The 26405-nt window shown below is 33.0% G+C and overlaps 2 protein-coding genes across 4 annotated transcripts in view; one reads left to right on the top strand and one right to left on the bottom strand.

Annotated features, from left to right (window-relative positions):
* Positions 1-26405, bottom strand: part of Arl13b (ARF like GTPase 13B) — a 61450-nt gene that overhangs the window by 11985 nt on the left and 23060 nt on the right. For both annotated transcript variants that reach the window (XM_026405274.1, XM_026405275.1), the window contains exons 4-6: positions 6976-7081; positions 5950-6152; positions 2858-2966 (exon numbers count right to left, since the gene is read on the bottom strand). In XM_026405274.1, coding sequence (XP_026261059.1) covers positions 2858-2966; positions 5950-6152; positions 6976-7081 — 418 coding nt within the window. The remainder of the gene's footprint in view (positions 1-2857; positions 2967-5949; positions 6153-6975; positions 7082-26405) is intronic.
* Stx19 (syntaxin 19) lies at positions 11746-19684 on the top strand. 2 transcript variants are annotated; one of them, XM_026405276.2, is made up of 2 exons: positions 11746-11813; positions 18787-19684. In XM_026405276.2, the coding sequence occupies exon 2, from the start codon at positions 18800-18802 to the stop codon at positions 19682-19684; it is 885 nt and encodes a 294-aa protein (XP_026261061.1). In that variant the 5' UTR covers positions 11746-11813; positions 18787-18799. The 2 variants fall into 2 exon arrangements, with proteins under 2 accessions (XP_026261061.1, XP_026261062.1); XM_026405277.1 differs by having other exon boundaries at positions 11747-11813; positions 18790-19684.

The raw sequence follows: 26405 nt of genomic DNA, 5'->3' as shown, positions 1-26405 counted from the left end.
CTATCCATTTTATACTTTATGTAAAATTTATTTGTAGCTTGATTGTCTTGCTTTGAAAGTTTTTCATCCTCCAAGCATTTATAGATATTAAAATACACATTTAAGCTTTTTATGTTTCTGGAATTTAATATGGTTTAGTAATTTCAATTTTTTCCCAAATGATTGTCCAGTTTTTCCCATATTCTCTCAGATTTGAAGTGTTATCATTTATCTTATATTTAGCGTATACACAATTGGGTTCATTACTATTTGTTCCACTGATTTGTGGTAAAATCAAAACTGTGGTAAAATTATACTAGTGCTTCTGTACAATGCAAACCTACTAAAGAAAAAATAAAGAAATGTACATAATAAAAAGGAGATTATAAGTACCTTTGTTTTCATTAATTCACTGAACATCTTAAAATTATAACTTAAAAGCAGAATAACTATACTTTCCCCATACACTAATTAATTTACAGACTTGCTATATATATGTGGTATTTTATGCAATACACCAGTGTCATACAACACTGGTGTTTTCACAGTAAAGATAATTTGAAAACTATAAGGTTGAGATAAGTACATGGTAGTATAAAATAATTGGTCTTTATTTTATATTGTGTAAATTAATGTTTCAAAGTGAAATGCAAATCTTAATATCCTTCTTCTCTACATATATATATATATATATATATATATTTACTAAGAATTGAATCCAGGGGTGTTTAACCATTCAAGCACATCCCTAACCCTTTTTACTTTTAATTTTGAGAGACAGTCTTGCTAAGTTGCTTAGGGCCTTGCTTGCCACGTTGGTCTCAAACTTATGATCCTCCTGCCTCAGCCTTCTGAGCTGCTGGAATTATAGGCATGCACCACCACACCTGGTTCTTTACCAATATTTTTAAAAGAACATAAAATGAAACTTGACAAACACAATATCTGATAGAAGGGAGACAAAATAATACTTCATGTTCTTAATATATATTTACTAAGAATAACATGTTTAGGGTAAATGCAATAGGGTTAATAAAAGATTTAACTAACTTTCAGATATCTAAGCAACTTAAAACATTAATTCCCCCAAGTTTTCAATTCTACATAGGAGGATAGGACAAAATGAGTTAGAACCAAATATGTCATGATACCTATTATTTTACAAAATAAGGCAATATCAAAACTATCCAATCATCTTACCTGTGGAGCTGCCTCGATCCTAAGCAGCAGCCCCAAGGAGGAAACAATCATCCACCTCTCCAGATGAACACCTGTGTGGAAGAGGCTGTGACAGAGGAAGAGGAATGGCAAATACATTGGCAGAATCAGCAATCCTGCTTCCACATTAAGTTCTGAGTGAATGCCATAGGATTAGGAGGAGGTGGCTGATGAGAGTGATTAAAGTGGAGCCAATGTAAACTCTGGACCTCAGCAGAAGATGAAAACAAAGACACACACACACACACACACACACACACACACACACAAAACCCCTTAACTTCTTAATATAAAATCTACAAGTTAATGTTTGAAAAACTTGCGATAATTAAAATTAAAATAAATGGTATACAGATATAGGAGAATATGTTGCAGTTTTGAGTATTCTTATTTTCCTGGGAGAACAAAGTTGTCTATGTAGTCTAACACATTATGAGCATCCAAGTATTATCATAGATGAAAACTGGGAATAAGATACTATAAATAAGAATAAATACAATGCTACTGTATGAAATAAATGACAAAAATAAATTTATCAACAATAGTAACTTTAAGCTGGGCATAGTGGTGCACACCTGTAATCTCAGTGGCTGTGGAGGCTGAGACAAGAGATCTGGAGTTCAAAGCCAGCCTCAGCGACAGTGAGGCGCTAAGCAACTCAGTGAGACCCCGTCTCTAAACAAAAACAGGAAATAGGACTGGGGATGTGGCTCAGTGGTCGAGTACCCTTGAGTTCAATTCCTGGTACCAATAAATAAATAAAAATAGTAACTTTAATATTGACCGTATTCAAACATTATTTTCATTCTCATATAATTTTACAATCAAATATTTCCCTTTCTGTGCTACATCAAAAGTAATTATTTGGGAGGGAGGAGGTAGTGGGGATTGAATCCAGATGTGCTCAACCACCAAGCCACATCTTCAGTCCTTTTTATTTATTATTTTGAGACAGGGTCTTGCTAAGTTGTTCAGAGTCTTGCTAAGTTGTTGAGGATAGTATCAAACTTGGAATCCTCCTGTCTTGGACTTCTGAGCTGCTGGGATTTACAGGCATGCACCACCACACCTGGCTTCAAAAAAGTAAGGTGGGAGAGAATGGGAGGGAGAAGGGGAATTGCACGGAAGATGGAAGGAGACTCTCATCGTTATACAAAATACATGTATGATGATGTGAGGGGGGGGGAAAGAAATGTGTCACATTAGATTGGGTAGAGAGAGGTGATGAGAGGGGAGGGGAGGGGTAGGGGGGATAGGAAAGGCAGCAGAATTAAATAGATACTAGTATTGCTGTACGTATAACCAAGGTGATTCTGCAACCTGTACATTTGGAAAAATGAGAAATTATACCCCATTTGATTCAAATGTATAATATGTTAAGATCATTGTATTGTCATGAGCAACTAGTAAAAAGAAAAAGTAATTATTAAAATTTTCAAAATATTTTGGATGAATGCCAGGCAAGCATTTTGCCACTGAGCTATATATCTCAAAAAGTAAATTTGAAGAGAAAGAAAAATTAGTAAACCTAATTGTATCTCGCCTTTAGTTTTGTTACAAAAAAATCTCTCTGGAGAAATTCTTCTACCTCCTTACCTCCTGTCCCAACTTCGAACTTATAATTTAAGATATAAAAATTAACATTTGTCATCACTCATACCTCAATAATTACAGATGCTATTGGCTGGAAAGGGTTAACAGTAACTGGTTCTGGGTCCAACTCAGCCAGACCACTGGTTCCATCAGATTGCTCTCGTTCTCTTTGTTCTCTATTATTTGAAGAGGAAAAGAAAAATAAAATCATTTTGAAAAAGCGCTGAGCCATGTTTAAGAAACCTATTCGAGATAGGTTTAAGATTATTTAAATTTAGTAATTTAAACATCAAGTTTTGTCTTTTAATTACTAAGAACATTTAAAAATTCCTCATGGAGGTAATAGGCCTCTATCCTCATGTAAAAATTTATCATTTGAATTTTAAAAGAAATTCTGACAAAAATGACATTGTATGTCTGATTTCTCAATGCTGAAGTACAATTTAATTATTTTTCCATGTGCAAAGAGAGTTTATTTGTTGATTCATTAATTATCCTCTAAAATAATTAGTGTCTTTTTTACTGATCAATAGGTTAAGTCTTTGATAACCTTCTTCTTAAGGGCTATGTCTTCTCTTGTTAAAAGTACTGGGAAAACACCAACACAATCTATGTTTTTATTTATGTAGAAACATGTTTCTTACAAGACAGAAAAAAAAGTAGCACACTGCAGATTGATTCTATAGAAGTACATGACAAAAAAGTAACATTAAATGATAAATTTTGTTAAGTTGTACATCATATTTGAACTAGAAAACAACTATTATTCTGCATAATAGTATGAGGCTATAAAAATAAGTTGTCCTTCAATAATCAGATTAAATAATTCCATATTAGGTACCAATGAAATATTACTATCTCTGAAATTTATCATTCATGTTGCCCAGTACTTGAAGAGTAATAAGTTACTAAAAGAAGCAGCCAAAGGCAGAAAAGTTAATATTGTGGATCTTCAACCAGACTATCAGTATAATATAGCAATTTGAATGTTCATTACTATGAAATTCATCAACTGTGTTCTATTATGGAAATATACATCTTTCAATCTGAATCTAAGAAAAAAAGATTTGGAGATTTGTAAATTTGCTTCTTTTGTGACCTTGGACTGGCTCTTTGAGCCTCAGTTTTCCCACCAATGTGGACAAAAATACCTCATAAGGATGTAATGAGGATCAGATAAACTAATATATGTAAAAATATTCTGTAAATGAACACACTTATAGGACAGTCATTATTATTAATGTTACTGATTACTAGTAACAATTTCAGATATATAGTATTAATATACTATTTTCATACCAAAAACAGCATATTTTTCAGAAACATTAGAAATCTCAGTGTGAACCAATTAGACTGAAATTGGTGAAATAAAAAGTAAAAAAGATTGTTTTATTCATTCCTCTCTAAAGGCCAGTTTACTTTTAACTATGAAGTCTCAGCTTAACAGTTGAGGTCTAAGATTACAACAGGCATGGCTATGGAGAAAGCAGGAAAGGGGAATGACTATCAAAAATGCCTGTCATAACATACATAAAATATCATTACAGAAAAGGTAAAAATTTTAGAAAAATGTTTTACATTAGATTTATTATATTAATTCAACTTTTTATTGTTGTTTCATCTTCATTTCCTTTTCTTTTTTGCTACTGGTTTTGAACACAGGGCATCCCATATGCTATGCACATTCTCCACCAGTGAGCTCCACTCAGTGGAGGAAAGGCAACAGATATTTTAGAAAAATGTGGCTGAATATTTTATTTTTATAAATATATACATAATTGCTGTAATAGCTTTACATCATGAAAATATACACTAGGATAAGAAAATACAAAGATTCTCACAGTGAGTACAACTTCATACGGGCAGTTGCCAAGATCTCTCATCCCATTCATTCTTTGATGTCAAGAGATTAACAGATAAACTCATACTACTGAACACTTGGGGACAGAGTTATTTCTACAGATATTTTGTTCCTTTAAGTGCTATCTTTACATTGAAAGACAGATATCATCAGATGATATCTTTTACAATGTAAGGAAGCACCTCACAAAGGTAGTGGCTTCTTGTCTACTGCGCTGCAACTATGTTAAACTATGTGGAAAGCCAATATTACTTAAGTTGATGGAAGGCAAGTTTGAATCTTATAGTTCACTTAAAAATATTTTTCATTTTCCTCTTTTCTCCCCTTCTCTACCGTGTAACAATACAACTTCTATTCAAATATTAGCACTTTCTTATAGCATTAAAATCATGATTCTGAAGTAGAATTTATACAATCTTTTTTTTAATAGAATTTGGTGGATTTAGTTTAAATGTTTTCCTTCAAATGGCATATTTGAAAATAATTTTTAAATATATTTTAAAAACCTGAGATAACTTATTTTTCTGACAATATTACTGCTGAAGATCAGCTTTTGCTTGGGTTGAACAATCCTCTATTAGTTCACCATCTTTTTTTAAATTTTATTTTATTTTTTGTACTGGGGATTGAAACCAGGAACACTCAACCACTGAGCCAAATTCCAACCCTTTTTTGCATTTTACCTAGAGATAGTGTCTCACTGAGATTGCTTAGCGCCTCACTTTTATTGAGGTGGGCTTTGAATTTGCAATCATCCTGCCTCAGCCCCCCAAGCTGTCTCTTTCCATCTTTGCTGAATCTAAAGTTTTCTTAATCTCGATACATGATGATATAGTGAGCCTGACAATTCTTTGTTGTGGGAAACTGTCCTGTGCATTACAGGACATTTAGCAGCACCCCTGGCCTCTATCCATTACATTTCAGCAGCACTTCCCCCTACTCCCCAGCTCTGGCAACTAAAAATGTCTCAAGACCGTGCCACAAGTTCTCTGAGAGGCAAAATTTCTCTACCTGTTGAAAAGCACAGATTTAAAAGTACCAATAAAAAATAAGACATAAATTTTAAAGTCTGAGAAATAATGACTACATAAAAAGTACATTTACAACTAGTATAAAACCAACAGGAAAATTAAAAATCTATCATCCAAACTTGTGCAAAGATCCATAGAAATAGGCAATTAACTTAATATTTTCTTTCACACAAAACAGATGAAACTAGAATAGACAAACTCACAAATTATTTTTAAAAGTGCCATGGTATTATATCTTCAAATATACCACAGTGTTAAATTATTTACCTTTCTTCTCGTAATTTTCGAACTCGCTCAGCCCTTTCTCGTTTCTCTTGTTCCTCAAGAGCTCTTTGTTCTGTTGTGTCTTTTTGGATGCGTTCATTTAAGGTATCAAAGTCTCTTGCAATGTTATGTAGTAGCCAATAAAGGCCTTTTTTAATGGACTTGTCAATTTTCTTTCCATATCCCAAGACTGCTGAACAAGGTTCCTAAAACAGAAATTATTTTATTCAAAGATTAAAATTAAAAGTTCTCCACATAAATCTATTCATAAACCATGATGTATAATTACTGGCATATCAAAATTAAGCCATTTAAATTACTGATATGAAACACCTGCTAACTTAAAATAACCACTTTTGCAATGGTCAGTAACTTTCATATTACACAGAAGTTGAAAGATATTATAGATGATATTTGTAGGCTACAAAACTCCTGATGTCATTTTTCAAAATTTATTATTAATCTCTTATATTTAAATAAGCTTTATATTTATACTTTTTCCTTCCCCTTTCTCAATATTTGTAGCACAATATATTGGTAAATTCTACAGGTCCTGTCCTTTTTTTTTTTTTTTTTTTTGGTGGGGTGGTGGTGGTACCAGAGATTGAGCTGAGGGGTGCTTAACCACTGAACCACATCCACAGCCCTTTTTATCTTTTTATTTTGGAACAGGATATTGCTAAGTTCCTTAGGGTCTTGCTAGGCTGGCTTTGAACTTGCAATTCCCTTGCCTCAGTCACCCGAGCCACTGATATTATAGGAATGTGCCGCCATGCCCAGCTAACAATATCATAAAACAAAAGGCAAAAGTAAAAAATCTTTGAAATTATGAAGGATAATTTATAGAAGTCAGTAACAAGTAAATAGACTACAAATTTTATAATACAAGCTAATATCATTAGAACAGTGAGAGCATGATTTCCTTGGGACAGGGGAACTCTTATTAAAGTTACACTCTAATTATCTATCACCTATACAAAACTAAGTTACACTGAACAAAATTTACACCGAAGGGAGGAAAAAACTTACTATCTGACAAAGGCACTTGTGCTCATTGACCAGTTTTTCCAGAGAGAGACATTCAATCACATCAGCTTCTCCTAAAGCCCCTTCCTTGTCCTGTTTATTTGCCAACCTAAGAATGACAAATGAAATTATTTTATAGCATATATAATCAGATGGTGACTTAAAATATTTTGACCATTTCCTTCAATTCCAAAGTTTTAATCTACTGAATAATGAATAACCTGATTTTAGAAAGTATGGTAGTATTAATTTCAACATTTTCGCTTATTATTGATGAAAAGAAGTCTGTAAGGACTGGCCTAAGAGAGGAAAATCAGATAAAGAAAAGTGTTCACATATCAAAAGCAATAAATTAACAGGCCAACAAAAAAGTTACAAAAGGAGAAAGAAGTGGGCTACTTTCCATATCCCTCAGTCAAAACTATGTCCTCATCCTCTTAAAATGAATTATATCATGATGTAAGTACTCTTATCTCATGTTCCTACAATTTAAAAATACAAACAACCATGTTTTAAATGACACATACTCAAGCTGTGCTTATAATATATGAGTTCTGAACAGATGCTTCACAGAAGAAGAAATACAAAAGGCCAAAAATATAAGAAAAAAATGTTCAACATCTCTAGCAATTAGAGAAATGAAAAGTAAAACTACACTGGACATCTCACTCCAGTTAGAATGGCAATTATTAAGAATACAAGTAATAATAAATGTTAATGAGGATGTGAAGAAAAAGGTTCACTCATACATCTCTGGTAGGACTTCAAACTGATGCAACCAATCTGGAAAGAAGTATGGAAATTCCTTAGAAAACTTAGAATGGAACCACAATTTGACCCAGTTATGCCACTCCTTGGTACATACCCAAAGAACTTAAAATCAGCATACTACAGTGAAAGAGCCACATCAATGTTAATAGCCCCTCAATTCAAAATAGCCAAGCTCTGGAACCAAACTAGGTGCTCTTCAACAGATGAATGGATAAAGAAAAAGGTATATATACACTATGGAATATTACTCAGCCATAAAGAATAATAAAATCATGGCATTGCTAATAAATGGATGAAGCTGGAAAATATTATGCTAAGTGAAATAAGCCAGTCCCAAAAGGCCAAAGGTCAAATGTTCTGATATGTGGATGCTAACCCACAACAAGGGAGGGTTGGGAGAGGAAGAATAGAAGTTCAATGGATTAGACAAAGGCAAATGAAGAGAAGGGTGAGGGGATGGGAACAGGAAAGACAGCAGAATGAATTGGACATAACTTTCCTTTGCTCATAAATTAATACATAACCAGTGTAATTCCACAGTATGTACGACCGAAAGAATGGGATTTTAATTGGAGTGGGTTATACTCCATATATGTAAAGCATGTCAAAATGCACTCTATCTTACTTATTATCTAACAAAGGCACTTGTGCTCATTTATCAGTTTGTCATGTATATCAAAAACCAACAAATTAAAAATAACAATAATAATATTTGAGTTCATCTATATTTCTGATGTGTGAATATGTCCACATAAATGTGCAATTTACTGGAGACTTATACTTCTAGTTACTTGGACCAGCACTGGGCATAAATATACACAACAAACACATTCATTTAGGGACAACTGGGGAAGAAATAAGTTCTTAAGAAAAATGGGAATCACACTGAGATATTGCTATTTGTCTACATATATTTTTCTTGTCATTATTTCCTAAACAATAGTGTTACAACTATTTACACTGCATTTATGCTGCACTAAGTATTATAAGCAATCTAAAGACCGTTTAAGTATATCAGAGGCTATACACAAATTATATGCAAATAATACGCTATTTTCTACAAGGGACTTGAGCATCTTTAGTTCTGGTATTATAGGGCAGTCCTGGAACCAATCTCGTTCCAAAACTAAAAGACAATGTAATGCATATGACAGGGGTTTTTTTGGGGGGAGGGCAAAATGTAGTTTTTAATAAATACACTGAACAATATATCTAATGAAACTCTATGATCAATTTTAAAAAAATTATCAATACTGAACCAACCTTATTCATCTATATACCTTCCACTTTTCCCTGTTCATTTTAAAATTACAATATATTACCATAATATCTTTGTTATACCTAACAAATTGATAGTAAACCTTTAATATTACCTCAATGCATTCAACATTCCCCAGTATCATTTTGTAAATGTTAAGTTCAAAATCAGATACAATCCATACACATAACTTATCAGTCTTAAGTGTTTTTTTAATATTATATTAACCCTCCCTTTCTTAAAGCTAGTATACTGCATAGCTCCTCTTTTCCTACTATGTTATTTCCTTACAAAATAAAACAAATCATTTCTTTTTAGGCTTTCCCATGTTTTGGATTTAAGTAATACTTCCTCATGAGACCATTTAACATATATACTCTGTACTCCCCATATTTGGTAGTTAGATGTAGAGGCCAAACACTTTTCATGTTGAACTCTTTTGGCAAGCACAGGAGCCATACAATATTACTTTTTATATGCTACCATATTTTTATGATATTAAAATTGATCAGTAGATTTACAGTCTGATCCATTTAAAATAAAGTTCCACATTGGCCTTTCATTTCAAATTTTACTGATGATCTTTGCTTGATTCTTTTATTTTATACTAGTTTATAAAAGGTGACTTATTTAGTTCTATATTCTTCCCATAATTAATACCAGAATTTTCTATAAAAAATTAGCTTTCAAAAACTACTTGTGACTCACTTAAATTCAATTCATAGAAAAAAATTAAGACCAACATCTGATCTTTTGCCTTTATTTCCTAATTTTAATAAAAATGAATTGTACCTGGTGGTACAATCAGTTAATACTGATTCTGTTTAACTTCAAATCAAATATTACGAAGTTTTCACTTAGCTTCTTAGATCTTATTTGTATCTCTTTTTAATATATGCTGACAACTACAAGTTCTAATGACATTGACATTAACTATTTGCTTCATCCTATATGAGTTTAAACTTAATAATTTCAGGGGCAGTAGCTTAGTGGTAGAGCGCTTGCGTAGCACATGTGAGGCATTGGGTGTAATCCTTAGAATCATATAAAACAAATAAACTTAATAACTTTAATATTATTACTAAAAATAAAGATTACTAAATGAAGGTTAAGATATCTTTGTGGTTATTTCTGTCTCTAAGATATTTCCTACTACAGATGTCACAAATATTGAGTTTTAAATACTTGAAATAACCCTTTTCTGTGTGACTATGCCATCACTTAGCTATATAGGTAGGTTCATTTGTTTCAGAGTAGTTTTACTTTATAAAGAAATTTGTTTTTTTAAAATTAATTGTTAATGCATTTATATGGTTCAAAATTCAAAAGTACATAAACAAGTTTCAATCAGAAAGAAATATCATCCATATCTATACCTTCTCTTTCTCTATTCCTTCCTTTCTCTTATATGTAACTATTTTCATTAGTTTTTAGTTTATCCTCACATACTTTCATTCTGAAAATATAAATAAGTATATGGGAGAAATTGTATTTTAAAGAGCACAATTTGGGCATGATGGATATTCATTGTCATTGACTGATTTTTGTCTGTGTGTATATTATATTCACCTTCCCTTTCTTAAAGCTAGTATACGGCATACATTTCTTTTGCACTGTGCTTTTTGTTTTAACTCAATATTAAATTCTAAATCTGCTCTGAGAAAGAATAAAAAAAATTTTATTTTGTGTAGTTGCAAAATGCACCACTACATAAATATTCTGTCATTTATTCAGTTCATCCTGCACTGAAGGATATTTGTGTTTCACCATTTCATTTTTACAGAGTACTGTAAAAATTAGGTGGTTTCAGAGTCATTTCTTAATGAGAAACAGATTCCAAGAGGTAGGACTTCTAAGTCAAAGAATAAAGATAAATGTTATTTTGATATTTGTTATACGAATGTTCTTCCTCTTGCCCTCAAACAACTAATGTAGGGGGAAAAAATAGGAGAGGTTTGGGAATTTGGTAGTATCAGAAAAATTTTCATTTCTAATTTTTCCTATAACTACTTCCTCCTGGTATTAGTTTTGAGTTGTTATATTTGTATAACAAATAAATGGCTTAATATTACTATACAGCTTTAGCTCTTCCATGTTGAAAGAAACATCTTGTAAAGTAAAAATAGCAATATAGTAAAATGAAAAGTAGCATGAGAGGTTTAAAGACATGAGCTTTTTTTGTGGATGTTCTCCTGAAATTCTATGATTCTATGAGCTATGTGCCCTTCCGGGATTTCCTAAAATAGGATAAAATTCAATAATTTTAAAGTAAATGGAACAAAAAGGCTTTATACCAAGCTTCTTTACACTCTTATTTATTCCTACTTAATTCCTTATTTTTTTAATAGGCTTTTATATCTAAAGAAAAAAAAGTAAACTCACTGCTTTTTTTTGAGTAATATATTGTATAGATAATGTAGGACTTGAGTTTCAGAGACTGTGCAAAATACTCTATGTAGGCAGTAAAACAAGGACTTCCTGTTACAAGCTAGCTCCAATGAAAATCTTTCTTTAATCTAAAGAATAGGCGTCTAACTGGCAGAACCAGATTCTCCGGGTGTGAAGTAAGCAATTTGTTCTTCTCATTTCATATTAACAGCAAAAGTACAACTTTATCTCCAACTTATTTGATTTCATTATTTGGCTTTCAATTAACTATATGAGAAACATATAGAAATTAGGCTGTGACCTATAAGACAGAGATTTCAGTAATTTGATCAAACATTACATAATGTGATACTCAGATTTCCTTTCAAAGGCAGAACTCACAACAAGGAAGGTGGAAAAGCAACAAAAGGAACAAGACAGAAAGGTAAATAAACTACGTTTTTTGTACTTTTTTGATGTTAGAAATCCAGTGACTAAAATCTAGTTATACTTTGACATTTAAAATTAGCTCAGCACATAGTTAAAACTGCTGTTTTGCTCAGACTCGGACAGGGCTACAGATAGCTGATCTGTTCATGTATTCTACTGAAAAATTGAATGTGATTTGAGTGTAGAGCTCTTTGTTAATCAACTTTAGAGGAAAGAGTTTTTTAAAATTCTTTAACAAATGACCTCTCATTTTGAAAACATTGGAAAGCCAGATTTTATAAAAACAAATCTAAAATTCTTTTATCGACTATAAACTAATCATGCTGTGCTTTAGAGAATATTTTCACATTAATATTCAAAAGAAAACTGCGCACAAATTGGACACATATGTATAACCTTTAAAGTTTGAGATTATTTTCTATAGTTTTAATTAATTTTTTCATTGTTGTTTCCTAGAACATTCTGAAATTAATTTGAAGTAATGAGAATATTAAATTATTGTATAAAGATCACAGTGAAATATAAAATTAGTCAAATTTTAATGTTTTAGCTAGGATACTGCAAATATTTAAATCACAAAAGTTGTTAAAGTCACCATTATTTGAATGCAAGATATATCAAGAGGTAAGATACTTTCTATGTTATCACAATTGTTGACATTAGAATTTTTAAAATATCCTATTTCTAAGTAAATATCCCAAGTAAAAATAATAATGACTTTTGTAAGTACTTTAAGGGAAGATTTAAGAATTGGCCATGTAATATCTAAAGCAAGTTATCTTCAAGGCTGTGGAGTTTTAAGTTTAATATAAAAACCATTTTTATATGCATATAAGTTAATTAAATCAGTAAGTGAAAGTTTAAAAATTAAGAGTTTTAATAAACAAAAGGGTCCTAATATTGTTAAACAAGTTTACAATTTATCTACACTAAGGAAAAGTAGAAAGCACTGAAAGACTGCATTGCAAAAAAAGTCAGATGATTCAAGGTTAGAGAATATATGCAATTTGTTTTTATTTTAGAAAAGTTTCAGTTTATTTTTAGAAACTGTCATCTAGCTCTTATTTAAGTAGCCAAAGAGGTTAATATTCCTATAAGATCTATTGCTTTAATCTTGAACTAGAGAAATGTTGCAAGTTTTCTTCACATAAAAAAGAAAAAGGATACTCTATTTACCTTGGATTAGGCACTGGATGTATTTCTTAAAAGTATTTTATTTAACCACCATAGTAACCCTAGGAAAAAATGGCTTACTTTAAATATATTAAGTATCTATCCCAGGGCATATTTTTTTAAAGCACTAGGTAATTTGTATTTGTGTTTCTGTCTTTAAGAATTTGTACTATCTGTAATAGGATGAAAAAAGTTTTACTTGAATCACACAAGTTTACTTTTCTATTTCCTACAACAAATTGTCAAAGTTGGTTACCATATGTACTAATCATTGCTCTATTCTCAAACATGTTTAAAATCAAAGTCCATTACCACTAGTAAAATTCCAAAATGTATATCTATGTACTAAGCTAAACATTCTGAAAGATATTTCATATTTGGATACGATACTTCTACCATTAAGAAAGAAAATTTAAAGTACAGAAAAGATTGCACAAAATTAGCTTCAGCAATTAAATAATTTCACAATAATGAGCTTCATATTTTGAAACTATATGAACTCCATCTCCTCCAACTTTCAAATTCTAACATGTCTGGATATCTCACTTTGCCTAATATTCTGATTTATAAAGGCATAAGGATCAATCAAATTGAAAATAGTTATGCATATATAGTTAAAAGTATACAATTACTAGAAAATACAATTTATATACAGCATGTAAGTGCATCTAAGTACCTACATGAAGTCGATTTCTGCACAAATGAACAAAACTGGAAAAATTTTTTGAAGTGTTGACCTACAAAAATAATCAACTATGACTTAGTGGAGACACACAGACATTGAAATAATTCCCTTGTGTTCTAAACATACAGAAAGCGTTGATATAACCCTAAGGAAAAGAAAGAAAGAAATTTAAAAACTACATCATTAAATTTTAAAGTAAGAAAGGAAACTTTCAGGTACCAAAAATAAATAGGAAACCACTAATGACTAAATTAAAGGGTAGTAATTAAAACCAACTACACTATAAAAACTACAAAGCAAAATAAACAAAAAATTCTAAATATATGAGTTTCTAAATTAAAAATACCCATTAAATATTTATCAGATAATTGTAAAGGAATCAGGTAGCAGATTCTTAAGGGCAAAAGAGAGAACATAGCAAAATTTTCTTTTTATTATTGGTTCTTTATAGTTGTATATAACATTTAGTTGTTCATTCTATAGTTGTACATAACATTTAGTTGTTCATTCATAATTATAAAGGCATGGAATATAATTTGCTCTAATTCAATCCCCACTTACTTCCCCATTCCCTTCCCTCTTCCCTCTCCTTGTTCCCTTCCCTTTACTGATCTTTCTCCTCTTGTAGTTTTCTTTTCTTTTCTTTTCCTAATTAGTGTCTTGTGGATGTACATGATGGTGAGATTCACTGTGACATATTCATATATGTAAAGTTAGGTAATATTCATTCTACTATTCTTCCCTTAGACCATTCCTCTTCTCTCCCCCTGCATCCCCTTCCTCTATTCCACTCATCTTCTATTTTGAAAAAGAAATTAGTGAGCCCCCCTCTTTTCCTTTCTCCCCACTCCCTCTTATTTTGAAATACCTTCTGTAAATCAGAGAAAACATTCCACCTTTGACTTCCTGGGTCTGGGCATATTTCAGTATTTCACTTAGCATGATAGTCTCCAGTTCCATCCATTTACCTACAAATACTATAATTCTATTCTATTTTATGGCTGAGTAATACTCCATTGTGTATACATACCACATTTTTTTTATTCATTCATCTGTTGAGATGTACCTAGGTTGGTTCCACAGCTTAGCTATTGTGAATTGTGTTGAAATAAACATCAAGGTGATTTTAGATCTTTGGGGTTTCTACTAAGAAGTGGGATAATTGGGTCATATGGTTGGTTCCAGTCCTAGTTTTTGAGGAATCAACATACTGCTCTCCACAATCGATGCATTAATTTTCAGTCTCACCAACAATGTATGAATGTACGTTTTACTCCATATCCTCATCACCAATTATTATTATTTTTCTTCTTAATAATTGTCATCCTGATAGAGAAGATGAAATCTCAATAAAAGATTTTTTTAAAGAAATATTTATTTATTTATTTAGGTGTAGATGGACACAACACAATGCCTTTATTTTTATGTGGTGCTGAGGATCGAACCCAGGTCCCGCCTGCACGAGGCGAGCGCTCTACCGCTGAGCCACAATCCCAGCCCAAGTTTTGATGTGCATTTTCCTAATTGACAGAGATGTTGAAAAATTTTTCATATATTTATTTGTGGGCCATTTGTATTTCTTCTTTTGAGAAGTGTCTTTTTAGTTCTTTTGCTCATTTTTAACTGGGTTTTATGTGGGGGGGGTTTGTTTGTTTTATTTTGTTTTTCGGTGCTAAGTTTTTGAGTTCTTTATAAATTCTGGATATTAATGCCCTGTCTGAAATGCGGGTGGCAAAGATCTTCTATTCTGTAGGCTCTCTTCATGTTCTTAATTGTTTCTTTTACTGTGCAGATGCTTTTTAGTTTGATATTTATATTTGGTTTTATTTCTTGCATTTTAGGAGTCTTATTAATGAAGTTGTTTCCTGTGCCAATATGTTGGAATGTTGGGCCTACATTTTCTAGCAATTGCAGAGTTTCTGGTCAGTGATTCACTCTGAGTTGACCTTTGTGAAGGGTGAAAGATAAGTGTCAAGTTTCATTCTTCTACATATGGATATCCAGTTTTCCAAGCTCCATTTGTTAACAGGGCTATCTCTTCTACAATGTATGTCTTTGGCAACTTTGTCTAACATCAGGTAATTGTATTTATGTGGGTTTGTCTCTGTGTCTTCTATTCTATTCCATTGGTCTTCAAGTCTGTTTTGGTGCCAATACCATGTGGTATTTGTTATTAGAGCTCTGCAGTATAATTTGAGTCAGGTACTATGATGTCTCCCTCCAGCATCACTCTTTTTGCTCATGATTGTTTTGGCTCTTTTGGATCCTTATTTTTCCAAATAAATTTACAACTGTTTTTTCTAGTTCTGTGAAGAATGTCATTAGTATTTTGAAGGGGACTGCATTGAGTCTGTGAAACACTTTTGGTAGTACAGCCATTTTGACAATATTAATTCTGCCTATCCAAGAAAAAGGGAGGTATCTCCATCTTCTAAGATATCCTTCAATGTCTTTTTTCAGTGTTCTGTAGTTTCCATTGCAGAAGTCCTTCACCTCCTTCATTAGATTAATTCACAAGTACTTTTTGAGGTTACTGTAAACGCTTTTAGTTTTCTTTTCAATAGATTAATTATTAAAGTATAGGAAAGTTATTTACGTATGTTCATCTTATATTCTGCTACTTTGCTAAATTTATCAACTCTAGAAGTCTTCTGGTGAAATCTTTGTGATCTTCTTAAAATATAGAAGTATGCCATCAGCAAATAGAGATAACTTGCCTTTTTCTTTTCCTATTTTATCAGTTTAATTTCCTTCTCTTGACTGATTGCTCTAGTTAAAGTTTCAAGGACTATGTTGAATAGGAGTGGTGAGATTGGGCATCCTTGTCTTGTTTCAGTTTTTACAGAAAATACTTTCAGTTTTTCTTCATTCGGTATGATATTGGCCTTGGGTTTGTCAGATATTCCCTTTACAATGTTGAGGTATATCCCTTCTCTCCCCAGTTTCTCTGGTGTTTTAAACATAAATGGGCACTGCACTTTGTAAAATGCTTTTTAGTTTGATAATCTATTGAGATAATCATATGATGCTTGTCCTTATACTCTTTTATGTGATGAACTTCACTTATTGATTTCCATGTGCTAAACGAACCTTGCATCCATGGGATAAAACTTACTTGATCTTGGTGCACTATCTTTTTCAATATGCTTTTATATGTGGTTTGAGAATAGTTTATTAAGAATTTCTGCACTTATGTTAATCAAGGTTATTAATCTGAACTTTTTTTTCTTGATGTGTCTGTTTGGTTTTGGATGATACTGGTTTCAAAACTTGAGGAGAATATTCTTTGTGAGAGTTAAATTCACAGGAAATGTTTTGCTCAGGTGTAAAGATAGATTTTTTTTTTAATTTTCAGAAATGTACGTTATAATAACATTTATGTTTTGAAAAGAAGCTATGGATATCCCCAAATAAAGGAGTCAACCAAGAATAAAGATAAGAAACCAGTAATTGTTGAAGGAGAAGAAAGGAAAATTCCAACACAGCCAGTTTACGTTAGAATATTCCAGAAAACAATCTTCAAAAAACAAAATAATAAAATAAAAAGAATATCTGCTATATTTAAGATACCAAGTGGATTTTTCAGGTCAGTTCAGCTTAGAATGAATTAGTGATACATATGTAAAACAGGGAAGCAACTGAAAAACTTAATAATTTGAAGGAAAATACAAAAGTTATGTATTTATTGATCTGTGCGATGTTTACATGGATGTATTGACTTTGTGAAAAATCATCAAACTATCCATTTGTTCCGGGCCCTTTCTGAATATGTCTAAATAGTTCAATAGCAAATTTTCTTAAAACAAAAATACCCATTTTCTATTTTTTTTCCCCAGTGATTCAGGCCTAAAAACAATTTTAAAAAAACAGTTGAGAAAGGCACTGTAACCATGATTCTTTATATTTTTTAAATATTATTTGGGTGTTTATAATAATGTAAACATTATTTGATTAACCCAAAATATAATGAAAGACATTAAATGCCATTCTAAAATGAAGATGCTCTGTGAAAATAAAGATTTTTTTTTTTTTTTTATAAATGAAGACTGGTTTTTTAAGTTGCTTTATATGTAGTTATATCATGTTATACATGTGCATCAATTTGATTTCAATGGAGAACTGTCAGTACAGGATGTGATAAATGTCATACTCAAAATTCTATATAAGTATATTTTCATGCTTTAAAAAGTACCAATTAAAAGAAAATGATAGATATTTTATTATAAGATATTATAGATAACCTTTTGTAAAGGAATGTTAATAAGAAATCAGGCTGGATGTGGTGGTGCATACCTGTAATCCCAGTGGCTCAGGAGGCTGAGGCAGGAGGATAGCAAATTCAAAGCTAGCCTCAGCAACTTAGCAAGGCCCTAAGCAACTTAGTGAGACCCTGTTTCAAAATAAAAAATATAAAAAAAGGCTGAGGATATGGCTAAGTTCCCCTGGGTTCCATCCCCAGTACCCCAAAAACAAAACAAAACAAAGAAAAATCACCATAATCAAACCAAGAAAATAATTTCATAAATATGCAATGGATAAGAAAACAAAGCTATAACATGTGTTAACGTAAAGGCCTCAGAAAACTTAAATTCACCATAATCTACCTACCTAAAACTCTAATGTAGAAACTGTCCTGTTTTTAACACTGGTTTTAACTTAATTATGCCTATTTTACCAAAATGAGTATATTTTTAACATTACACAGACCAGCTTAACTGTTAAAAATATCATTAGTATGGGCACTTTTAAAGTCTAAAGGTTAATCCTAAAACTTGAAAGTAGAGCAAAAGCACCCTTTATTAAGAAAAATAATATTACATATTAGAATCTTGACTCTGAAGTACTAATTTTGGGATAATTGTGTCTCCATCACTGCTTTCTCAGATACTAAACTCAACTAAATGAGATTCACAGAAGCCACCCATTAGGCAAAATGATTCATAAATTATTTCATGTTATTTTTCCAATTTCAGTGATATTTATGTGAAAATTCTTAGTAATTTTTCTTATTTTAAAATTAATTTTTAGAAAACTAGGAGAATTTTTGCTGGGAGATAAACAGCTATGTCAAGTCAAATTTCTTTTTAACATAATCATTCTTGCTTCTTAGCAGGAAAGGGAAGATGAAAGACCGACTTCAAGAACTAAAGCAAAGAACAAAGGAAATTGAACTTTACAGAGACAGTCATGTGTTAAGTTCGGAAACAGAGGAAAAAGGGGTGTTTGTGCAGCAAGCTGTTATTTATGAGAGAGAGCCTGTAGCTGAGAGACACCTACATGAGATCCAAAAACTACAGGAGAATATTAACAATTTGGCAGATGATGTGCAAAGATTTGGACAGCAACAGAAAAGTCTGATGGCTTCAATGAGAAGGTTTAGCCTCCTTAAGAGAGAGTCTAGCATTACAAAGGAGATAAAAGCCCAAGCAGAACACATTAACAGAGGTTTGGGTGATTTAGTTAAAGAAGTTAAAAAGTCAGAGGTTGAAAATGGTCCATCGTCAGTCATCACAAGGATACTTAAATCTCAGTATGCTGCAATGTTCCGACATTTTCAACAAACCATGTTTATATACAATGACACAATAGCTGCAAAGCAAGAGAAGTGCAAGGCATTTATTTTTCGTCAACTTGAAGTTTCTGGTAAAGAGGTACCTGAAGAAGAAGTAAATGATATGCTTCACCAAGGAAAATGGGAAGTTTTTAATGAAAGCTTACTCACAGAAATCAATATCACTAAAGCACAACTCTCAGAGATTGAACAAAGACATAAGGAACTTGTTAATTTGGAAAACCAAGTAAAGGATTTACGGGATCTTTTCATTCAGATATCTCTTTTAGTAGAGGAACAAGGAGAGAGCATCAATAATATTGAAATGATAGTAAATAGTACAAAAGATTATGTTAACAATACTAAAGAGAAATTTGGACTAGCAGTAAAATACAAAAAAAGAAATCCATGCAGGATACTGTGCTGTTGGTGCTGTCCATGCCGTGGCTCAAAATAAAGAAACTATTTTTAAAATTTTTCCATATTTAAGCTGAAGGATATATTTCAGTGTCTGGTTTTCATTGTTTCATGGATCCACACTTTATCACTGTTAAGTCATAATTTTCCCCTTTAACACCCACTACTATTACAGAGACTCCTGAATTCAGTGACATAAGTCTTTAAATTTTATTAATCTGAAAACAGTATGAATACCTTCAACTCACAGGTTAACAATAAAAATTAGATGAATAAATTGAAGTTTCTGATCAGGTACTAAATTCTACTACACATTTTCCCTAACTTCTAATGCTTTAACAAGATGAATGTTCAATTAAGTGATGACCATGTAAGCAATACATTTGGCTATTTGAGACTATTTGGTAATTGAGAATTATATAAAACATGACATCAGAGGATGCTACAATAAAGCAAAATCAAGTAGATTTCACATCAAATTTGGTGGTAGAAAAAAAAATGAGAGAATTCTTGTGTGACATTTTCCATTTCCTTAAAGAACTATAAGGCAAAATTGTCAAATGAAAGCTCAGTAGGTTTAAGGAGTAACAGAAAGAAAGCGATAAGGAATAAAATAGTCATTTGGGATGGGAGGATAACAATCATTTTATAAAAGGTAGTAGAATAACCAGGCAGCATTTAGGGCTCAACTAAATGTATGGTCACAACTTTAATGTGATATCACCCAGTGCAGTCATGTTTTTAACCTATTGATGTTTTAGCTGCTTGGGTACCAGCATAGAATGTAAAGATAATGGATCTATTTAATATGGCAGCTTTTCCAGATGTGTATAATGGAGGGAAAATGTGTTATGATAGCTTAAGGTACTTGAAAAGGCAGAATTTATACATTTATCATAAATATCATAAATCATTTTAAAAATTATAAAGAAATTGAAGCACTTTCTACTATGTCAAGTGTCAAGCATCATTGTAGAAAGATGTTTCATATCTCAGCTCAAATGTTTAAGAAATATTATAAAAGGAATAATTTAAAACAGGTAACAAACTCCACAGGTAATAGTTAAAGCTAATATATCTTCTGCTCCTGTTAAACTTGCATTCAGAGCTTTCATGATATTTGTTTCTAATTGTTCCTGGGCTAGGGTTGTGGCTCAGAGATGAGCGCTTGCCTAGCAACTGTGAGGCACTGGGTTTGATTCTCAGCACCACATAAAAATAAATAAATAAAGGTCCATTGATAACTGATACACACACACACATACACACACACAATAATTATTTCTAAACTGTTTATCATGAAAATTGAGAATATTTAGTACTATTTAATATTCAACAGTATTAGATTCACAAATTTTTTTTTCTGTTAGCACTGTATATTTGAACACAGTGCCTTTAAAGCAAGAGTTAAATACAGCAATTTTCATCACAAAGCAATGTGTCATATACAGTTTTTCCTTCTGTATTTTAAAACTATTACTATTATCCTAATCTAAGCAACAGAAACAATGATACTTAATTAGTTGTCAAACATTTTGTATATTTTATTTTTATACTTAATAGGCACTACAAGTAGTAATTTTTTCTTAATGTAACTATCTGAAAGGGATAAAATTCCTTGAAGGGGTTGAAGGCACAATGTTAGGAATCTATTGGTTCTGTAAGTATGAGAAGATCAAAATAATTAATAAAAACTATTATGATCATAGGACTTATATTCATAATCACTAAACTATGCCATTTTCTGTGATCATAAGTTTTGTGTAGCTTAAATTCATATAACACTTTAAAAACAGCTCTCTCTTGAAGCCCAACATCAAGGTGAGGGACAGACAATCTGCACGGGTACTACAAGAATACAGGGAAGAAACTGTAATATCTCTGATACACACTGCAAGAAAGAAAGACACTGTAAATGTCCTTCTTTCACAGCAAGTGCTTTTTGAGCTCCTTTAGAGAGTCTTAAAAGGAACTACAGCGTGCATGGTGACAGGCTGATTTTGCTCCTTAACCTGATCAAAGCCTGGAAAAAGCTAAAAACCTGTAATGTCCTCCGCCTACTTCCAGTGCTATTCTAAGGCCACACACAGACAACATGAAAAAAACAAGGGAGGAAGGTGCCCCAAACAAACCAGGATACTGTAATAACAGAATCCATGGACAGTGAAGTTGATGAAATGTCAGAGAAGGAGTTCAGAAGGTTCATAATTAAAATGATCTGTGAATTGAAGAATGACCTAAGACCTAAATGAGCAAATATAGGCAAAAATTGATCACTCCAACAAAGAGATAAGAGAGAAAATACAGATAGCAAAAGATTACTTCAAGAAAGAGAGACTCTGAAAAAAAAAAAAAAACCAGAAATCCTTGAAATGAAGGATGCAATCTCAGCACCGCATACAAACAAATAAATAAATAAATAAATGTCCATCAATAACTAATAAAAATATTTTTAAAAAACTCAATAAAGCATAACCAACAGACTAGATCACTTGGAAGAAAGAACGTCAGAAAATGAAGTCAAAGCAATCGATGTGGAAATTAAAGTTGATCACATAGTGAAGATAGTAAAAACAATGTAATGATATGATTTAAAGAATTAGAAAAGCAAGAACAACCCAAACCCACAGTCAGTAGAAGGAAAGAAACAAAAAATATCAGAGCAAAGATAAACGAAATACAAACCAAAAAAAAAAAAAAGACAAAAAATTGGCTTTTGAAAAGAAAAACAAAAGTAACAAACTTCTAGACTAAGAAAAAGTGACCCAAATAAGTAAAATCAGAGATGAAAAAGAAGCGATTACAACTGATACCACAGACAAACAGAAGATCATTAGGGACTATTATGAACCACCATCCACTAACAAACTGGAAAACTTTAAAGAAGTGAATAAATTTCCAGACACATATAACTTACCAAAATTGAACCATGAAGACATGGAAATCTGAACAGGCATTAACAAATAAAACAGTGAAATCTGTAATTAACGTCTTCCCATAAAGAAAAAAACAAGGATCAAATGGCTTCACTGCTTAATTTTATGGCATTTTTAAAGGTACTAACATCACTTCTTCTCAAACCATTCTAAAGTATTGAAAGGGAGGAAATTAACCTGATACCAGATGAGGAAAAATTCACAACATAAATAAGAGAAAAAAAAAGAGAAAAAGAAAAGTATAGACCAATATCCCTGATAAAGCCAGATGTAGAAATTCTCAATAAAATACTAGTAATACAAATCCAAAATCACACAAAAAATTCTACACCACAATTTAGTGGAATTTATTTGAGAGATACAAAGATGGTTGGATATATGCAAATCAATAAACTTAACACATCACATTCACTAATGAAGGACAAAAGTCATGATGATCTCAATAGATTCACAAAAAGCATTCAATAAGATTCAATAAACTTCATAAACCTCTCAAAAAATTAAGCATGGGCCAAGTGTGGTGGTGTATGCCTGTAATCCAGTCATTGGGAGGCCGAGGCAGGAGGATCATAAGTTCAAGGCCAGCCTCAGCAACTTAGTGAAGCCCTAAGCAACTTAGTGAGACCCTGTTTCAAAATAAAAAAAATTAAAAAAGGGCTGGGAATGTGGCTTGGTGGTTAAATGCTCCTTGGTTCAATACCTGGTACAAAAAAACAAAACAAAAAAAAATTAGGCATGGTAGGAAAATATCTCAACACAATAAAGGCTATATATTAAAAACTTATAGACCTCTGTTCTGGCTGTACCGGATGCTGCACCTGTGTGGATCCTTGATGCTCTCAGCTCCCCATCTACCAAAGCATGGCTCCTCTGGCCACCTCCAACCTGGGACACTGTAACTGTTGCATTAGGCCCCTCAACCTGGTAGCCTCCATCTTGGGACACTGGAAGGGCCTGAAGGCAGCAGCCTGCCACAGCACCACCAGCCGCAATGCTACATCTCCAAACAGGCTGTCCAATGCCGTGGCACAAGCCCACCATCGCTGCCCCATCTCTGAAAGCAGTCGCCTCCATCTTGGTACACCACCACCATCTTGGGTTGCCTCGGCTGCCACCATTGCCATCTTTAGTTGGGGCAGCTTCCATCTTTGGACACTAGCAGGAGCCTGGAAGCTCAACATCAAGGTACCTGCAGGTTAGCCACCTCCACTATCACCACCAACTAGGACCATGGTTTCTTCCATCCAGGAACAACAACCAGGGCCTCACAGACCATCATCAAGGTCCCTATAGGCTTGGTTACACTTGAAGTTTCCCTGCTAGGTGTCCTGATAGCTACCATCTTCCTGCAGAGGCAGGAGAGAGCTTTGCATGGAATCAGTAGGTTAGAAGAAGGTATGAAGGCTCAGTGCCAACCAGATTCCCTGGGCCAACTCAGGCAGCACCACACCAGTCCGGTCCCCAACTCCCTCCATATATACCATCATCCAATGATCACTAGTCCTGCCAGTTTGGCAATCAACAGGGACTTTTGACTCCCCAATCCCCACTCTTCCAACATCACCCCCTAGCAACCAACCCATCTCAGCACTTGCAGCTATGTGGCTGGCCTGCAGCTCTCAATACCTGGTCCTGATCTTCCAGATACAGAACAGCTTTCCACAACAGGGACACAGCCCTCAGGACCTCTGGAGAGAGAGGTTCCTGATTGGGTAGTCAAAAGGTCAGGGGCAAGAGAGAGACAATTTAAAGACTAAATTAGAGACCAGGAATTGTAGAGTCCTCAGGCAAGACCAGGCTCCCACATCACATTGCTATACCTTGCCTCTAGGATTTCCATTTTCAAGACTAACCCTCACACCCTAGTAATATACACCATCCTGAGGGTGGAGATAACAGCAAAATGCAGACAACACCACCTATCAGATGAGAAGGGAAGCAGGGAACTCAAACAGAATTTTCCTTTGAGATATTTTTTCTTTCTTGTCCTACCCTCACATCCCTAACATTTGTGAAACTAAGTACTTTTCATGCATCAGGCTACTGAGGACTGGGATGTCTGAATCGTATATTACAGTTTTGTTGTATTTTTTAAAATTTCTACAGTTTTTCTTATTTTATTTTATCTCATTCTATCTTATTTTATTTTCATCTCTTTCTCTATATTTTCCTTCCACATATCTGTCTCCCTGGAGTGTCTTTCTTTTTTCCTGCTGACAGCCAATTTCCTTTGATTCCTCTTTCATGCTTCCTATGATTTAATACCTCTACATTCTCACCTCCTACTTCAGTAATATCTCATCCTCAGTAACATCCTCAACATCCAACCCTATCCCTGGTTCTCTCTTTGTCCATCATTAAAAAATGTAGACCCTTTCTCAAACCCTTTCTCAAAAAATTAAGCATGGACCAGGTGTGGTGTCGATTGTATTATATTGTAGATAATAATCAAACACATAATTTCTGTTTATTGTGGCAAAACTGTAAACGTCTTAAAGGAACTATTTGGTTAAAGGCTGCTTATTGTTTGCACTGGGGTCTGTTAATATTGATCTGCCCCTTAAAGTCAAGGTATTGGAAACCTGCAGGGATACTGTAAGTCTATAGGTAGAAACTGTAATACCTTGGATCTGTTCTACTTAGAGAGGAAGACACAAGAACAACATGAAAAAACAAGGGAAGAAAGTAACCCAAATAAACCAAGATGCTATAATAATAGAATCCATTGATAACACAGTAAAGGAAATGTCAGAGAAGGAGTTCAGAATATACATAATTAAAATGATCTGCAAAGTAAAGGATGATATAAGAGAGCAAACACAGGCAGCATAAGATTACTTCAATAAAGAGAGATTCTGGGGGGGGGGAACAAAAACAGACAGCAATCTTTGAAATGAAGGAAACAATAAACCAAATTAAAAATTTAATAGAAAACATCGCCAACAGACTAGATCACTTGGAAGATAGAAACTCGGGCAATGAAGACAAAATATATAATCTTGAAAATAAAGTTGACCATACAGTGAAGATAAGAAAACATGAACAGAACTTCTAAGAATTATGGAATAACATGAAAAGACCAAATTTAAGAATTATAAGGATAGAGGAAGGCACAGAGATACAAACCAAAGGAATGAACAATCTTGTGAATAAAATAATATCAGAAAAGTTCTAAAACCTGAAGAATTAAATGGAAAATCAAATATAAGAGGCTTACAGGACACCAAATATACTAAATGGCAACAGATCCACACTAAGACACATTATAAAGAAAATGCCTAGCATACAGAGTAAGGACAGAATTTTAAAGACCACAAGAGAAAAGTATCAGATTATATATAGGAAGAAATCAATTTGGATCTCAGGAGATCTCAACCCTGACCCTCAAAGCTGGGAGGTCCTAGAACAATATATACCAAGCTATGAAAGAAAATGGATACCAACTAAGAATTTTATGTCCAGCAATATTAAGCTTCAGATTTGATGATGAAATAAAAACCTTCCATGATAAACAAAAGTTTAAAGAGTTTACAACTAGAAAACCTGCACTACAGAACATCCTCAGAAAAATATTCCATGAGGAGGAAACGAAAAACAACAATGAAAATCAGCAAAGGTAGGTACTACACTGTGGAGAGCTATGGGTAAACTGAGTGATGTGGAAGCCATTAGTCAGGGAACCCCAGTTGTAGGAACTCCCAGGTGGAACCCCCTGGTTTGAGAATGCCTACTTCAAATTGGAACCTTGTTCTAGCTCACCACTCAAGTTCAGGCACAGTTCCAGAGATGGAAATGACCCACTGAGGCCACATGGAGATGGGTTTG

Source organism: Urocitellus parryii, chromosome 2 (genome assembly GCF_045843805.1).
Source record: "Urocitellus parryii isolate mUroPar1 chromosome 2, mUroPar1.hap1, whole genome shotgun sequence".
Taxonomy (NCBI): Eukaryota; Metazoa; Chordata; class Mammalia; order Rodentia; family Sciuridae; genus Urocitellus; species Urocitellus parryii.
The sequence above is the reverse complement of the archived record's forward strand: the minus strand, read 5'-3'. Positions and strand labels throughout refer to the sequence as shown.